The sequence below is a fragment of the Micromys minutus genome (genome assembly GCF_963924665.1).
Source record: "Micromys minutus genome assembly, chromosome: 6".
NCBI classification, from domain to species: domain Eukaryota; kingdom Metazoa; phylum Chordata; class Mammalia; order Rodentia; family Muridae; genus Micromys; species Micromys minutus.
The window spans coordinates 49,617,984-49,633,691 of record NC_137975.1 but is presented as its reverse complement, the minus strand read 5'-3'; the positions used below and the strand labels follow the sequence as shown (position 1 = coordinate 49,633,691).

The following is a 15,708-nucleotide window of genomic DNA, read 5'->3' as shown; positions in this document are numbered from 1 at the left end:
TTCTGGGCATTTACCCCAGATTAGCTCCAACATACAACAAAGACACATGCACCACAATGTTCATAGCAGCCCTATTTATAATAACCAGAAGCTGGAAAGAACCCAGATGTCCTTCAGTAGATGAATGGATACAAAAGTTGTGGTATATTTACACAATGGAGTACTATTCAGCTATCAGAAACAATGACTTTATGAAATTCTTAAGAAAATGGATGCATCTAGAGAATAACATCCTGAGTGAGGTAACCAAGTCACAAAAGAACAGACACAATATACAGTCACTGATGATGGGATACTAACCCCAGAAAGCTCTGAACACCACAGAAACAACTCACAGACTATATGAAGTTCAAGAAAAACAAATGACAAAAAAAAAAAAAAAAAAAAAAAAGAAAGAAAGAAAGAAAATGAAAAACCATTATGCTTAATCTTTACACATCAAGAAAACTTTGACTAATTCCAGGTTACATTTTGTTTTACATGTACATTATGCTCATTGTAACTAGTAAGATCTTAATGCACACTATCAAACCTTTAAAAAAGCCAAGTACTGACAAAAATGTATTCATATACTTTTATGCAAAAATGCTTAAAATCTGTACATTTATCTTTGTTTTTTAAAATAAAGTTGTTCAATTTAAAAAAAAGCATAATTAAGTTGCATTAAAAATTTTCTAGCTTTGAGCAGATTTTTTTTTATATAAGTCTATGAGCACTCCCTAAAAAGAAGGAGGAAATGGAGATACCAGGTGCTTAGAATACACTACCACTCAGTTTGCAGGGATCTGTCAACATCTAATGCACATTATCTATTAGTGCTGTCCCTGTCACTGAAAATGATTGTTAAATTGCCACAGAGGGGGGGAAACAACCTATACAGCCAGCATAGTGCACATTAAACAAGTTACATAATATATACAAACATATGTAAACAGTGTCAAACATAAGGCAAACATTACACTCGAAGAGAGTTAGGGGCCTTCTGCTAGAGCATGTGATTCAAGACTGTGTGAGGAGTGCATTCACTAAGGGTGGCGCTGGGAAGGTCTGGGTTACTTGAATAGTACATGCTAACATTCAAAGACATTATTCTTTAATAAGCTACTGTCCCCCAAGTCAAAAATCATCTCAATGAGTAAGAGAAGATGAGATTAAAAAATCCCAGGAAGTATTTGAAATAATTTCATGGCACACAATGGCTTTATTTATTATTTCTGCATGAAGAAGGAGACTTACCACCCCTATTATCCTTTACAGCTGAGCCTCTGGTTAGAACAGTCCTCTCCCCTCTACATACAGAGCATCTTTGAGGTGGAAAAGGAAGCCATTCACAATGGCAGTGACCTTGGACCTGCACCTGAGTCTTGGATGGTTCAGTCTGTGGTTCAGGAAGTCTGTCCTTGCACTGGAGACACTGGGCCCTTGTAGCTACTAGGGGAACGTTCTCGAGAGAAGTCGTCTTCTGGGGACAGCACTGGATCCACAGTTTTGTGCTTGTTTTCATGCAAATGTAACATTTCCAAGGGCCTCTGTCACTTCCTTTCTTTACTTGGGTCTTTTGGTGATGAACAAGTGGTCAGCAGACAAGCTGCTTAGACAGGAGGAAGGAGCTCAGAGGCAGTCCAGAACCTGTTCTCTATGGACTCCCAGGCATATTCCAATGGAACCCTGTGCTCTGCTCTGCCCCCGCCTGGTTACAGATCCTTGCCTGTGATACTTCCTCTAGTCTCCTTCTATGACCCTTCTATGACCCTGCCTTCTAATACATCTCCAAGAACCCTTTCTGACTCTGCCTTCTAATAGGCCCCAGGTCCTGCCCTAGGCCATGCCACCATACTTGAAACCAGATGCCCAGAAGCACTTAGAGTCTGTGTCACTGCTTTGAGCTTCTCTGCAAGTTCTTACCACCGAACATTCCAATCTCAGGGCACTGAGACAGCCTTTGGCAAATTCTCACATTTCACCACTTGATATTGACAACAGCTGTGAGAATCCATTTTGGCAAAGATCCTTAAGTCTTTGGGCAATATACCAAAAAAGACTTTTTAAAAGAGCATTGTATACTAACTCTTCCAAATGTGACATACCTAGTTACAGCTTTGGTTTGGTTGCACTATTGATCAAACAATCTATAGAAGCCAGATAATGGCCAGGTTGCTGTGAAACCATTTGCTCAGGCCAAGACTATACTAGTTTAGGCCGTTTAAATAGAGACATGTTCCTTTTGTTCAGTGATTACCGAAGCGACTTAGGTCAAGCCACTGGTTAGACTACAGTCCTACCTTTATGTCCTGTGGGTTGATCTCAGGATTCGTTTGACATTGTAGAGGTCCCAGAGTTTGAAGATGAAAAACATAGAGGAGAAACTCATCCCGCGCAGAGAAAGGCCAGCCCACTTCAAGGATGCTGTCACTGATGGTGCTGGGTCCAATATTGTGCAGCTGCAAGAAGGTGGCACATTAGGGAATGACAGTCTAATTCTGTCTATCATGTGTCTGTTTTGAAAAGCACATGTTTTTAGCTTTAACTATGGCAGTAGGAAGTAGAACATAGAATCTAGCCAGGCAGGGGGAGCCCTGAAATCACAGTGTGTACAGATTCAGGGAAGACTCAGGCTGTAAAGCTCTCGGCATGAGTTGCTCAAAGACTATGCAGGTGGGGCAATTAATATTGGAAATGCTTGGGACCGGAAGTACTTTAAACTTCAGAATACTGCACGTTCAGAATGCAAAATCTTAGGAATGAGAATTTCCTGTAATCACCAACCCACTGCTGTTTCATTTACACCTTATTGTCTGTCTATCTATCTATCTATCTATCTATCTATCTATCTATCTATCTATCATCTATCTATCTATCTATCTATCTATCTATCTATCATCTATCTATCTAAAGTACGTGTGTGCATGTACATGTGCAGGTGCCTGTGCATGTATGTGCCTGTAGAGGTCAGAAGTTGACAGCAACTGTCTTCCTGGACTTCTCTGCACCTTATACGTTGAAATAATATCTTCCTTGAACCCAGAGCTCACTGATATGGGACTCATGTCGCTAATCAGCTTCCTCCAGGGATCTCTTGTCTATGCTTTCTTCTAAAAATTGGATGCCATGGAGTTGTCACACCTACATGGCAAAGGCTTTACCCACTGAGCTGACTGCCTATCCTATTATAAACATTTTTTTAACTTGATTGTGTTTTGCCTATGGTCTGTCCCATGAGGTCAGGTGTGGTATTTTCTGTTTGCAGTAAGCATCATGTAAATGCTCAAAACAACTAGACTTTGTAGTACATGTTGCTTGCAGATTGGAGAGGCTCAGTCTGTATTCACTGCATACAACCATAGTTATACTTACCTCGAACTTATATAAATTTAATGGTAGCACTAGAAATGCTATTTTAATTATATGTTTCCAAAATGTAGCGATCTTTCCTTTACATTGGAATTTGCCTCCCGCCTGACTACTGGCTTGTCAATTGCAACCATCTGTGAGACACTCTCTTTCACCCTCCAGGAAAATGGCCATCCATCAAGTGCCAAAGACAGGCTGTGTGTCCAGCAGTTCTCTGCAAGTACGTGTTTCAAAGCTGGGATTCCTGGAGCAAGCCGACTAGCTACATTAGCAAATCCCAGGGAAAGGAAGTCCACACCTCATGAAGATGGACATTTTAAACATCTGAGTTCTACTTAAAGAACACGGAACACATCTCCCAAACACTAAGCACAGTGGAAGGTATTGTGTGTTTACAAATTCTTTTCAAGAGGAGTAGAGATCTTTGTCCCCCCTCAGTTCTGACAATTATCATCATAATCTATAAAGCAATGTGTTTTCTGTTTTTGCTACTTGATGGCCTGTTTAAATCACATCATTAAAGGATTACAACATCCACTTACAGTATATTATGAGATTTGAGATTAGTGATTAGTATGTAAGAGACATTTACTGTTTAGATTTTTGTTTTGTTTTTATTTTTATTTATTGGCATCCCGGTGACTGCTTTAAATTTTTATAATGTTTATGCCAATCCTAGAAGTAAAGCTGCACATGAATGTTTGAATTTGGACAATTTTTTTTTTCTAAACTTTGAAGTTTTACCATTCTGTGGCTCACATAGTTGAGTAAATGATTCTAGAGCTTTCGATAACCCTATGAGGTTCTCGACCTGAGTTGTGCTTAGACTAAGCTGTCCTTTTGTAACCGGAAGAGCTGAAGCTCAGGCCAGGGCTTTTGGACATACAGACGAAGGGAATCTTCGAGCCAATACAACCCAGGAGTTACCACTTCTTCCCTAGACACTAACAGCTCGAGTTTGGGAATGTCTTTATTGCTGACCCAGAAGGCACTCTTCATAACCCTTTGTGATGGCTAGGGTTAACTGTAAACTTGACAGAAGCTAGATTCACCGGAGACATGGGCCTCTGGGCCTATGTGGGATTATCTTGGTCTTGTCTTGATATGGGAAGGCTCTTTTTAATTTTAGGTGGTACGATTCACCCTGGGCTGTAAAAAAGGAAGAAGGTGGGCTGACCACGCATGCATACATGCATTTCTCCTTGACTCCTCAGTACAGATGCAATGGGACCAGCTAGCCATGTTTCTGCCATGATTTCCTCCTTCCTGCTGCAATGACTTTCCAGCAATGGTAAACTGTATTCCCATGGAACTATAAGTTAAAATAAAACATTTTCCCTGGAGTCACTGCCCTTAGTATATTTTATTATAGCAATCATCATCATCATCATCATCATCATCATCAACAACAACAACAGCAACAGCAAATGTAACTAAGGCATCCTTGTCACATGAGAAAGTGACTCTGAATGGCACTCTGCTGTGCTCATAGATCAGTGCCTTGCTTGGGCATCATAAAGAAGCTTCCTCCTGTGCTAGACGAGAACAAACACAGAGAGGGAGACACCTTGGCACACTCAGTCCTGAATAGGGCACTCAGTTTCTCTCCATCAGTTCCCTGTCCCTCAAGGCCCAGGGAACTCTGCAAAAGAGGAGGCAGAGCTAAAAGAGCCTGAGAGAACGAGGGGCACCAGGAGAGAGCTCCCAGACACAGCAGGGTTGACACACATGTGCGCCCACAGCCCTGCATGGGTCTTTGCCAGGCAGGATCCCAGTGCTGAGGGAGGAAGTGGGCACAAGCCCCCCATCCCTGACCCAGAAGCCATCTCCAATAAATAACCTGCACATAAAAACATAGTTTTCTCCAACGGCGTCTTACTGGGTATTGAAGCCACTCCTAAGGTCAGATCCCACACCCAGCAGCAGACAGTAACACAAAATAACTCAGCGGGATTTTGAGGTTTGACTTATAACGTGTTGTCAGCCTTCTGTGTGTTTCCCCTAAAGGTCCTTTGTGTATTACATTATGGCTTCCGGGTTTGTGTTTTTATGGATTTTCTGCATGTGAAAATGTATACATGTCTCTGCTACCATATTGTTATCTTGAGCCTCGCCTCTGGCTCTTCTGTTTACTTGTTTTGTTTCTTAACCTAATTTATCATTTTTAAATGGCTTTTTGTATCCTAATGAGAGAGAGAAATAAAGGGTGTGCATGGTGGTGTGTGGGGAAGTGGAGAGGAACTGGGAGGAGTTGGGGGACCATAATCAAATCTATGATATATAAAATCTATTTTTCAGTAAAGAAAGAAAGGAAGGATGGAAGAAAGAAAGGAAGGAAGGAAGGATGGAAGAAAGAAAGGAAGGAAGGAAGAAAGAAAGAAGAAAAGAGGAAGCCCTACTCCAAATCACAAGTTATAGAGAATAAATCAGAAATTGCTTGGAACTTTATTATTATTAATTTTATTTCATGCTGATTCCCTGAGAATGAATTGCTACAGGGCTGGTGTCATTGACTTTAAAGAAAAACCTAAATAGCCACTAAAGTAAGCCTTGATTATTTGTTTATTTTTTCATTAAAAGTTTAAATATTTTAGGTAACATGTCAATAAATCATTCCACTATTAACAGTTTAACACTTTGTGGGAAGAGAACATTGGGCTCTTCTTGTGGTTTGCTGTTTGCCTCTGAAGATGGTTTGCCAATCCATGGAGCACTTCAGATCTCGAGATAAATTATTCCTCTCCTATTTCACTTACACAAGTAAACAGTATAATTATGCTATCATGTTCTTCCTCATAAACCATTTCTATGTTTTGGTACAGTAATGAATAATCTATTCATAAAGTATTCTAATGGTACCTTATGCATAATATTTTAATTTATAAATACATAGCTTCAAGGTAACTAAAACTGTGAGGAGAAAAGAAAAGGAAGAAGTACAACCATAGGAGCTAGTTTTTTTTTTTTTTTTAATGAATAGGTTGTCCAAATATTAAGTGGAGAACAGACAAATCTATTTTTAAAATATCACTTAATAAAAGAAGGTGTTTCCTGCCAGGTATTAATATTACCCGGCACTGTTACTCTTACCCCTGAGGACAGTGTTCGGTCTATGGTTGTTTAGCAGGGCACCCATTGGCAGCCATTGGTAGTCATTGGCAGCCATTGCAAAATGGTATCATAATAGCACATGTTTCAAAGGTTAGACCTGAGGTTCTATGGAGTGTTTACTAGTAAAGAGCATATGAATAAAACCTCAAAAATGCAATGTAAGATATGCTACTGAAAAGATGACTTGGCAGTTACGAGCTTTGGTTTCTCTTCCAGAGGCTCTGAGTTTAGGTCCCAGCACCCATGAGGCAGTTTACAACCATCTGTAAGTCCATCCCCAGAGGATCAGATGTCCCCTTCTAGCCTCCACAAGCACTAGGTACACATAAGGTGCATGGACATATATGCAGGTAAAACTCTCAAACACATAAGTTAATCGTATAACAATTAAAAAGGAAATAGATACCTCATAAATGTGCTCAACCAAAGGACCAACTTCCTCCTCCTTGTGGGGCTCCTCTTCCGGTTCCCAGTTGTGGATGGGCAGAACAATCTGCGGAGGGTGGGACACTCTGCAATATGGAATATTAGGTTAATTACTGATGAGGGCCCGCTAAGGATGTCTTTGTTGCATATTAATATATAGCTCGGCTGGCTTCAGAGGTCGTCAACTGCAGTTGTCTGGGGACATATACAGCACAAGGTAAGGCGCTGACTGTAAGGCCAGGGAAAATGAAGAGTGAATACTGGAGACTCAGAAACACTGCACAGTTTTAGTTACTGGTCTCTTCTACAGCTGTTTTACAGTCTTGCATATTTTGGACACTAGGGGGCAGAGTAGAGAGCATTCTTGAATGAACACATATAACCGAATGCACATACGCCCATGTGCACTCATAAAACCTGCTATTTATTCTTGGTAAATATGCGTTTGTTGTTTCTCTGTGTTGTTTGCTGGTGTATAAATACATCTAGGATCCTGTGAGTTCTATTCAGTATCCAGTCGGGGAGAAATAGTTGTCTGCCTAGAATAGTGGCTACTCTGTGTATTCCTTCTCTCTCAGTTCCTTTGCTTCCTGTTACTGCAGGGAGCAGAGGCAGACTCGAAGCTGGACAGGATCAAGTATGACCAAGGCATAGCGTTGTTTTATAGAAAGCACAAGGGGCAAGAGAGCTGGACCTAAGAGCTGCCATCATCTAAGTGGGAAATAACTTGACGTTTGCTGTGAGCACACAGACATACTTTGGTTTGTGGCACCATGTGTGCACGCATGTTTTTATAGGTACTCCTCTGCACACGTTTTAATATGTACTCGTCTTTCCTGGAGAAAGTGGAGGCCAGATCTTGATGCTGAGACCTGCTCTTCAGTCTCTGCACACCTTTTATTTGAGACAAGACAGCTCACTGAACTTTGCACTCACTGCTGTGCTGGCGCTGGGCTGTGCCACTCACTGAGCCACTGGAACCCCAGTCACTGTCACTCTGTGGTGGGGTTTCGGGACTTGCACACACACACAGCTTTTTCCACGAGTTGTGCAGCTCCACATTCTTGCCCAGCATTTACCCTGAGCCACTCCTCACCCCCAACAGTAGAATGCTAAAATGTCCCTTACGGCTTTCTGGAGATGTATTATTGTAAAAGAATCCCTCAATATTTCGCTAAAATTAATTTTAACAGAATGTATCCTTATGTGGGTCTAAATGCTTAAGGAATGTTCAGTAGTTACTGTGGCCTGTAGCAACACTATTTTTCCCCTTTCTAGACTGTTCCATTTATTATGGGTTCATTTGTCTTTATTGTGCAATAATCTTCTATGGTATGATTTGTTTACTGCTGATTCATTGAAAACCATTTGAGTTGTTCACAGTTTGGGGTCACAAATGAATTTCTGTAAACATGTATATACAAGCTTCTGGGAAAAGTTTTCTTTCTTTTTTTTTTTTTTTCCTGACATAAAGTAAAAGAGTTTCAATAAGTTGAAGTGTGTTTGCTGTCAAGAACTTCAAGACTAAATAAAGATTGGGTTATATGATGTGAACCCCATTTTGAAAAAAAATAAGAGGCCTTGTTTTTAATTTCTATTGTAAAGAACATAATTTATTGTTTTGGAAATATTGATCCTACTAGCTATGGATGGTATCCTATATAGGCCTTGGTTATTCATGATTTTTTTTCTCCTTTAAAATTTTGTTCTCACTTTTATTATTTGGTGTGTGTGTGTGTGTGTGTTGGGGGGTGGTCATGATTGTCATTTTGAATGAAAATGGCCCACATAGGCTCATAGGGAGAAACTCTATTAGAAGATGTGGCTTCACTGGAGTAGGTGTGGCTTTGTTGGTGGTCTTGTTGGAGTAAGTGTGTCACTGGGCATGGTTTTGAGGTTCCATATGCTAAAGCCAGGCCCCACTGTCTCTCTCTCTCTTCCTGCTGCCTGGCAATCCAGATGTGGGACTCTCAGCTACTCCCTCAGCACCATGTCTGCGTGGATGCTGCCATGCTTCCCACTATGATAATAATGACTAAACCTCTGGACGGCAAGCCAGCTCCAATTAAATGTTTTCTTTTATCAGAGTTGTTGTGGTCATGATGTCTCTTCACAGCAAAAGAAACTCTAAGACTGACACCCCCTTTCTCCCTCCCCCCCCGTGTGTGTGTGTGTGTGTGTGTGTGTTCACCATGGCATCATGTGTGAGTCAGCACATTCCTTCTACCATTTTTGGCTTTGGTTCTGAGTACAATACTTGGGTTTTCAGACTTGGCAGAAAGTACATTACTTGGTGAGCTATCTTATGAGCCTGGCTTCATCTCTTAATACAGCTTATCCGACTGGATCATTTTTAAAAAGATGCATATTGCAGTAATTCTTCAGGAACTTGATATATATGGTATTTCCACTGATGGCTATATTTAACTAATGTAGATCTATGTTAAATTCATCCTGTATCCTGATGGATTGTGTACCAGTTGGCTCAAAGACAGTGTTGATGTGTGTGGTACTGACTCAATGGAACAGCTCTAAGTCCTTTTTCCACTCAAGACACCCTACTTCAGATTATTTCTAAACTATAAAAACAACAAGAAATAAAAATGGGCTTAACATAGTGCATGGTAAAGTAGCTAAGAATAAACACCATCAGACAAAAGAAAATTAGGTTTTCCTAAAGGCTGAACATGGGAGATCTTCAACACAGTGACTATTTGTTCCATGAAGAACTAAACACTGGAACAAAAGTCTTGAAAGAATAACCAGAGGGAAGAATTTTTGCTATGTGATATGGCCAGAAAGAATTTTTAAACTGTCAGGGGATAAACTGTGGTCAAGTATTGGACATTAATGTAGCAACTAAAACAACCGTGTCCACACAAGAAAACCAGTTTTAACCGGTTGCTTGGGTTGTTGGCAACAATCAACAGAAGTTTCCTCATTCAGTGCGACTGCTGGTAGAAGCACATGTGAAAACATGAATCCCACATAATGAATGTGAGATAAGAAGGGAGCCACCATCAGCCCTTTAACTGTCTCGAATCGCTTATACATAAGTGAATACAAAACACTTTCCCCAAAATTCATATTTATTTACAGAACAATTCACATTTATAATTATAACACAGCTCATATACATGTGTGTTATTATTTATTATCATTATAATATTACTATTTATTATTATTGGCTTTATGAGACAAGGCCCTGGCTATCCTGGAACATGTTCAGCAAAGCTGACTGGTCTTGAACTCAGAGATTTATCTGCCTCTACCTTTCTGAGTGCTGGAATTAAAGAATGTATTACTATGCTCAGCTTAGTTCCTATAATTTCTGCTTAGCAAAACTAATAAAATACAGAGCATTTGGTGGCACATATCTGTAATCCCAGGTATTTACAGGCCCGAAACTAGCTAATCAAGAGTGTGAGGCCCCAGGATTAGAAGTTTAAAAGTTAGAGTGAGTTTGATGTGAGTTATAGAGCGAGTTCAAGGCCCACCTTGGGAACTTTCCACTTCTAAAGAAAAGTAGAAAGAATTATAAGGAGATAATTGTATGGTAGAGCATTACAAAGCCTGCCAAAGGTTCTAGGCTCAATCCCCAGCACTGAGAAAACCAGTACAAACTCATGGAACCCAACTCAGATGAACAAACAATGACAAAGCTGTAAGATAAGGAGAGGCATGAGATGGGCTCATGAACACTAGGGGCAGTGTTGAAAATTCAGAGAAGTGAAAATGAGCACTATATTGTCTTCCCTGAGATCTTAAAGCAGCATCTCTTTTCTTTGAGAAAGAGGCAAGAGAATGAAGTTAAAACTTAACAAAACTAAAACAATACTAACTCCTAACTCCACATGTCTGAGCTCCAAATGCGTCACTTCCCTTTAGTCAGATGAATCAGAGGAGAAATCACAAAGCAAGTTAGAAACCCAATATAGCAACAGTTGAGAGAGAGAGGAGGGAAAGAGGGAGGGAGGATATATGTGTGTGTATATGTGTGTGTAGTGTATGCTTGTGTATGTGTTTCTCTGTGTGCATATGTGTTTTCCATGATTGTGTATATGTTCCTATATGTGTTTCTGTGTGTGCATATGTGTGGTGCATGTGTGTGTGTGTGTGTGTGTGTGTGTGTGTGTGTGTGTGTGTGAACCCCAGTGGGAATGTCAGTGTTCTTCTTCAGTGTAGTTTTTGAGACATCTCTCTGAATGACACCAGAGCTCACCCATTGGAAAAGACTGACTGCCCACAATCCTCAGTACCCTCCTGCCTCTACCTGCACAGTGTTAAGATTACAGTGTTGGAGGGACACCATACTTGCTTTCTAGAATAGGAGCAGGGGACAGATCTTAGGTTGTCGTGCTTGTACTGCAGAGACTTTAGTGACTGAGCCATCTTTCTAGCCTTTAATCAGGTCATTAGCAATGTATATATATATATATATATATATATATATATATATATATATATATATACATATATATATATATATATATAATTAAAGTATATCACTACAACTTATGTGCTTATCAAAACATGAGAATATACTCATTCAAACATTAATATGCATGTGATATGGGAGACTAGCCCCTCTCATTTGAACAAATGGTTTGTTTAAACATTGCCAAAGCAATGGAAGGGGTGAGGTGATGAGCTTTTCCAGAAACAGGCCAAGAAGAAACGGATATTTCTGAGGGAAATGTATCTCAGGCCTTACTCACACCAGCCACAGAAATGGACTTAAAAGAAGTTGTAAACCTAAACATAGAACCTAACATTGAGAATGAAATGGACAAAACTTCGCCTGCTTTCAGAGCAACAACTAATACTCAAACAACATACAAAGAACACGAACCATTAAAAAAATGTTACTAGAATTTTATTCTTTAGACAACATTGTCAAGAAAACATAGAGCAACATGCTTCACACTTCGAGAAACTATTTCAAGGCCAGATAAGGATTTATGTGATTTCCTACCAGGAGATGTAGGGGAATTTTATAACTCAGTATCAAGATAAACAACTCCACAATGAATGGATGGATGACTGAAATAGATGCCTCATGGAAAAAAGATTAGTGGTAAGAGACTCTGGAAGAGATGCACTATAACCAATCATTAAGCAAATGGATTCTGAAAACCTCATTTATTTTACTAGAGTGTGCATGTGCATTGTGTGTGTGTGTGTGTGTGTGTGTGTGTGTGTGTGTGTGTGTGTGTGTGTATCTCACATGCTGTCAGGGATTCGAGAGACTCTTGCATTGCTAATGGGAATGCACAAAGGTCAGGGTTCAGTCCTCCAGTCCTTGTGCAAGTTCTTATTAGCATACAGTTACCATATAACTCAGTAGCTTCTTTGTGAAAACAAATGTCCCAACAAAGATTTGTACGTGAGTATGTGAGTACCCATAGAAACTTTTTTTTCTTAATTGGTACACAATGGAGACAACCTTTATATATGGTCACTCGGTGTCTGTACAATGAAATACTTCTCAGCTGTTACAGGAAACAAACGAATGATATATATGCAAGAACATTGTTCTTTCTCATTCTTTATGTTAATTAAAGGACAAATCCTCATTCTGAATGAGTTCTCTTTGTGACATTTCTGGAAAGGCAAAAGTAATGACCGAAAATAGGCCAAGAAACCAGAGTAAAGGGTAAGGGCTGACTATAAAGGAGCCCAAATAAATCCTTATTTTCAATGGTCTCATGGCATTCTAAATTTACAAACTTGTCTCTCCAAAGTGTGAATTTTACAACATGTAATTTATATCCCAAACAACTTTCAAAACAAAAGGGACACCCAATAAACTATGAAAAGATATGTACATGTCTGACTGATAACCTAATGTCTACATTCATGATCATAAATACATTCCTATGAGGCAGCTTGTAGGTCAAAGTACTTAAGGATTTTCATCCCACATGCTGGAGAAAGCTGAGTTTTAAAATTGTAATCAGAGATTTGTAGCATACCAGGTAAGATAAGTGTTTACATTATTCCCATGTTAGTAAGAAAAGTCAATTGTTTAAACAGTACAATGTACAAAGATGAACAACCTCAATTTCACTTAGCAATTAGGAATCAATGAATTAAGTCTTTAGTCACACTCTACCACTCATCTCAGCCAGCAGGCTTAGAATTTAAAACTGGACCACTCTGAAAGCTAGTTATAAGAACATAGTACAGCGGAAACTTCCACCCAGTTCTGGAGTGCGATTTGGTTTAAAAAAAAAAAAGATAGTATACTCAAGTGACCCCCAAAATTCTACCAGAGAACTTTTATGGCTGATAATTTTTTTGAAAAATAATTTGTATTAGTACCTAAAGTACATACATACACACACACATAAACACACACACACATACATACACACACACATACACACACATACATACACACACATACACACACATACACACATACACACACATGCACACACACACACACTGATCTTGAAAATCACACTTTTTCACATACATCTCGCTAAAATGCTTCCACATTGTACCAGAAGAGGTACATAAAAATGTTCTTAAAATGGTATATGGAGCAAGCTCTAAATGTTTACAAAATTGGAAGGGTCATGGCAGAACCCTACAGTGTACCACTCCTGTGTCGATAAGATGGTGAACCGTTTGCATGGGCACTTAAGATGGGCAAACCTCGAAAGCATTTGTGTGGACCCAAAGCCATAGAAATATGTGACAGCAATGTCACAGAATAAGGTTCACAACATAGTCCACAGGGGAGAGGAGTGATCACCACTTCCAGGAGTGAGTTCTGGAGACAGACTGGGTGTTGTGAGGGAGGTGGAGAGAAGAGAGGTCTGAGAGGTCAAGAAGGAGGGTGAAGGTCGCCTCAACATGGAGATTCACAAAGACTAGCTAGGTGGAATTGATTGGCGTTAAATAGCTATGAACATTAAGGATTTTATAGGTCTAATATCTCATATAGAAGGGCAGTTTGTATCTTTGTCTATTTGATACAATCTTGTTGTGTAGAGGGTTTGTGGATTGAGATTTGAATATATAAACCTGTATGAAAAGCTATCGAGCTGTAGAGTTGTATTTATATGGGATTTTGGGGTACAGAAACACCCCAGGACAGAGGTGGAGAACAGGCAGTAAAAAACTGCCATGGAAGGGAGTTGCATGGACATGGTTGGACCTTGGGGGAAGCTTGGACCAGGCTACAGAGGAGCGCGGGGCTCTGAACTAAAACCGGGCCTGAGGAGTAAGACCTCAGGGCCAATAGAGAAATAAACCTCTTTTTAAAAAATATTTACTGCAACAACTACTTGATGTTTTTAGCTAAGTAATTGATCCGAAGAAAGCAGAATTACACCAACAAAGCCAATAAAGCGTTCGTCTGTGTAAGATAACATATAGAGTCCAATTTTCTTCATTAGGCTTAGGTTTCCCAGTTGGGAGTTATTCAGACTTCCCTGACCTTCCTCCTCTCTCCCCTCATTGGCCCCTTCTTCAAGGAGTAGGATGGATGGAAGCACAGGATATAGAGTGCAGATCCAGTGGCCCTCACGTCTATGCTAGCAGATAATTAACTCACAGTGGCACGGGGTGAAGTCAAATGGCCATCGTGTTAAAGTAAGTATAGAGAGTGAGAGTCTTTCTTCCAGACCATCAAACGTCTGTCTGTGTACGTTGTTGTCCTTATGTAAGGAGGGCTAGCACAAGGCCTGTGATAGGACAGTTTGTCTTATCTCGGCAGGGACAGAGTTTTGGAAAGGGGAGATGCCAGAGAGAAGGAAAGAGAGAAGATAGAGAATAATAAGGATGACCCAGACCCATGTGGCCTTAATTAGACACAGGTAGATATGAATATTCATAAGGGATGGATTTGTACAAGATGATTTGTCTTGTCTAGATGGGAAAATTATATCACTTGGCTCTGAATTTATAGTGTGGACGTTTTGTGGAGTGGGAGATTTATGAGATAAAATATGAGATAAAATCATTGCTAAATTACAAGCCTCTGGGATTTTGAATTTGTCGGGGTGGTTGAAGTATGGGTGGAGTGTGGCCCTCTGCCAGGAAAGACTAACCAGAAGGTGGTCACTGATGAGATAAACATAATGTTAGTTCTATATGGCCCACTGGTGCCGGAACTAACATGGGAGAGACTGCTGGGGTCAGTACCTGGGGAGAGTGTGGTGTGGTGACATGTTGGAACCAGTCACCAACATTTTAACATTTACTGCAACATGTCTGTCTACCAATCTACGTATCTATCTATGTATCTAGGTATGTATCTTTCTCTGTATCTAGGTATGTATGTATGTATGTATGTATGTATGTATGTATGTATGTATGTATCTACCTACCCATCCATCCATCCATCCATCCATCCATCCATCCATCCATCCATCCATCCATCCATCTATCTAAGTCTTGGCCCAGGTAATTAATGACCTCCTTAGACTTAATACAAGATTTATTTTGCTTGCTGATGGGCTAATGCTCATTTGAAGAGGGTGAAAAGCAGTCACTTAACTGAACATGAATCTTGCATGTAGTTTTGCTACATTCTAAGTCTTACATACAAACGCCGAACTTCACGATTTACCACTTACCCTCTAATTTCAACCTGAGCGACAGCAGTGATATTGATTTGCACGCTCACAAAATTGCTGTCAGGATTGTCCTTGTTGGAGCTGAAACACAGAAATGGTACAACTTCACTACACATTCTCACAATTGTGAGAAGCATGCTGTACAACACAAGAGCAAACCACATTTCCAATTTTACCATTTGGGGGAAAACAATAGGGTTTACTCTACAGAATCACAACCATTTGTCCA

The 15,708-nt window shown here is 40.0% G+C and overlaps 1 protein-coding gene across 1 annotated transcript in view; it reads right to left on the bottom strand.

Moving 5' to 3' along the window:
• The window catches only part of ITGA8 (integrin subunit alpha 8), a gene marked incomplete at its 5' end in the record, with an annotated part of 168,629 nt that overhangs the window by 37,881 nt on the left and 115,040 nt on the right, over positions 1 to 15,708 (bottom strand). Inside the window, 3 exons of the mRNA XM_080917558.1 lie at positions 2,283 to 2,441; positions 6,869 to 6,974; positions 15,480 to 15,560. Coding sequence (XP_080773684.1) covers positions 2,283 to 2,441; positions 6,869 to 6,974; positions 15,480 to 15,560 — 346 coding nt within the window. The remainder of the gene's footprint in view (positions 1 to 2,282; positions 2,442 to 6,868; positions 6,975 to 15,479; positions 15,561 to 15,708) is intronic.